Here is a 430-nt window from a genome sequence, read left to right on the forward strand (position 1 = left end):
ATATATATATACATGCATACATAAGGGCATCTATCTCCACAGTCTCTATAACGTAATCTATAAAGGTATAGTGCACGGGTGCTTCTGTAGAGCAGCAATGGATAAGTAGTGAAGGTCAAACAGTTCCATTAAGGCAGGGTTGAGCTACGACGACTAATACTACTTCTTCTCGTCCTATTTCTTCTCTTCTCTCCTACGAGAATCTCCCCATGCTTTTCTTTCCCTCTCTTTTTTGCTCGAACTCACCTGCAAAGCGCCTTGTGACGAAATGCGGGTGATACCGCACATCAGGAGATAAGTCGGCCATGAGAGCCTGAGGCGAAGCCTTGACTAAAGACGTTATATTCGCAGAAAGGATTGATCGTAGAGCCCCATGTAAGATACTCTGGTATTCCAGAGACAAAGACACAAAAGAGAGAGAGAAAGAAAG

At 43.7% G+C, this 430-nt stretch overlaps 1 protein-coding gene across 1 annotated transcript in view; it reads right to left on the minus strand.

The window, feature by feature from the left end:
• Positions 1–247: 247 nt before the first annotated feature.
• The window catches only part of CSUI_008400 (vps52 sac2 family protein), a gene marked incomplete at its 3' end in the record, with an annotated part of 1,486 nt that continues 1,303 nt past the window's right edge, over positions 248–430 (minus strand). The window contains exon 3 of the mRNA XM_068068533.1: positions 248–385. Coding sequence (XP_067919491.1) covers positions 248–385 — 138 coding nt within the window. The remainder of the gene's footprint in view (positions 386–430) is intronic.

The sequence above is a fragment of the Cystoisospora suis genome (genome assembly GCF_002600585.1).
Source record: "Cystoisospora suis strain Wien I chromosome Unknown contig_4705, whole genome shotgun sequence".
Classification (NCBI taxonomy): Eukaryota; Apicomplexa; class Conoidasida; order Eucoccidiorida; family Sarcocystidae; genus Cystoisospora; species Cystoisospora suis.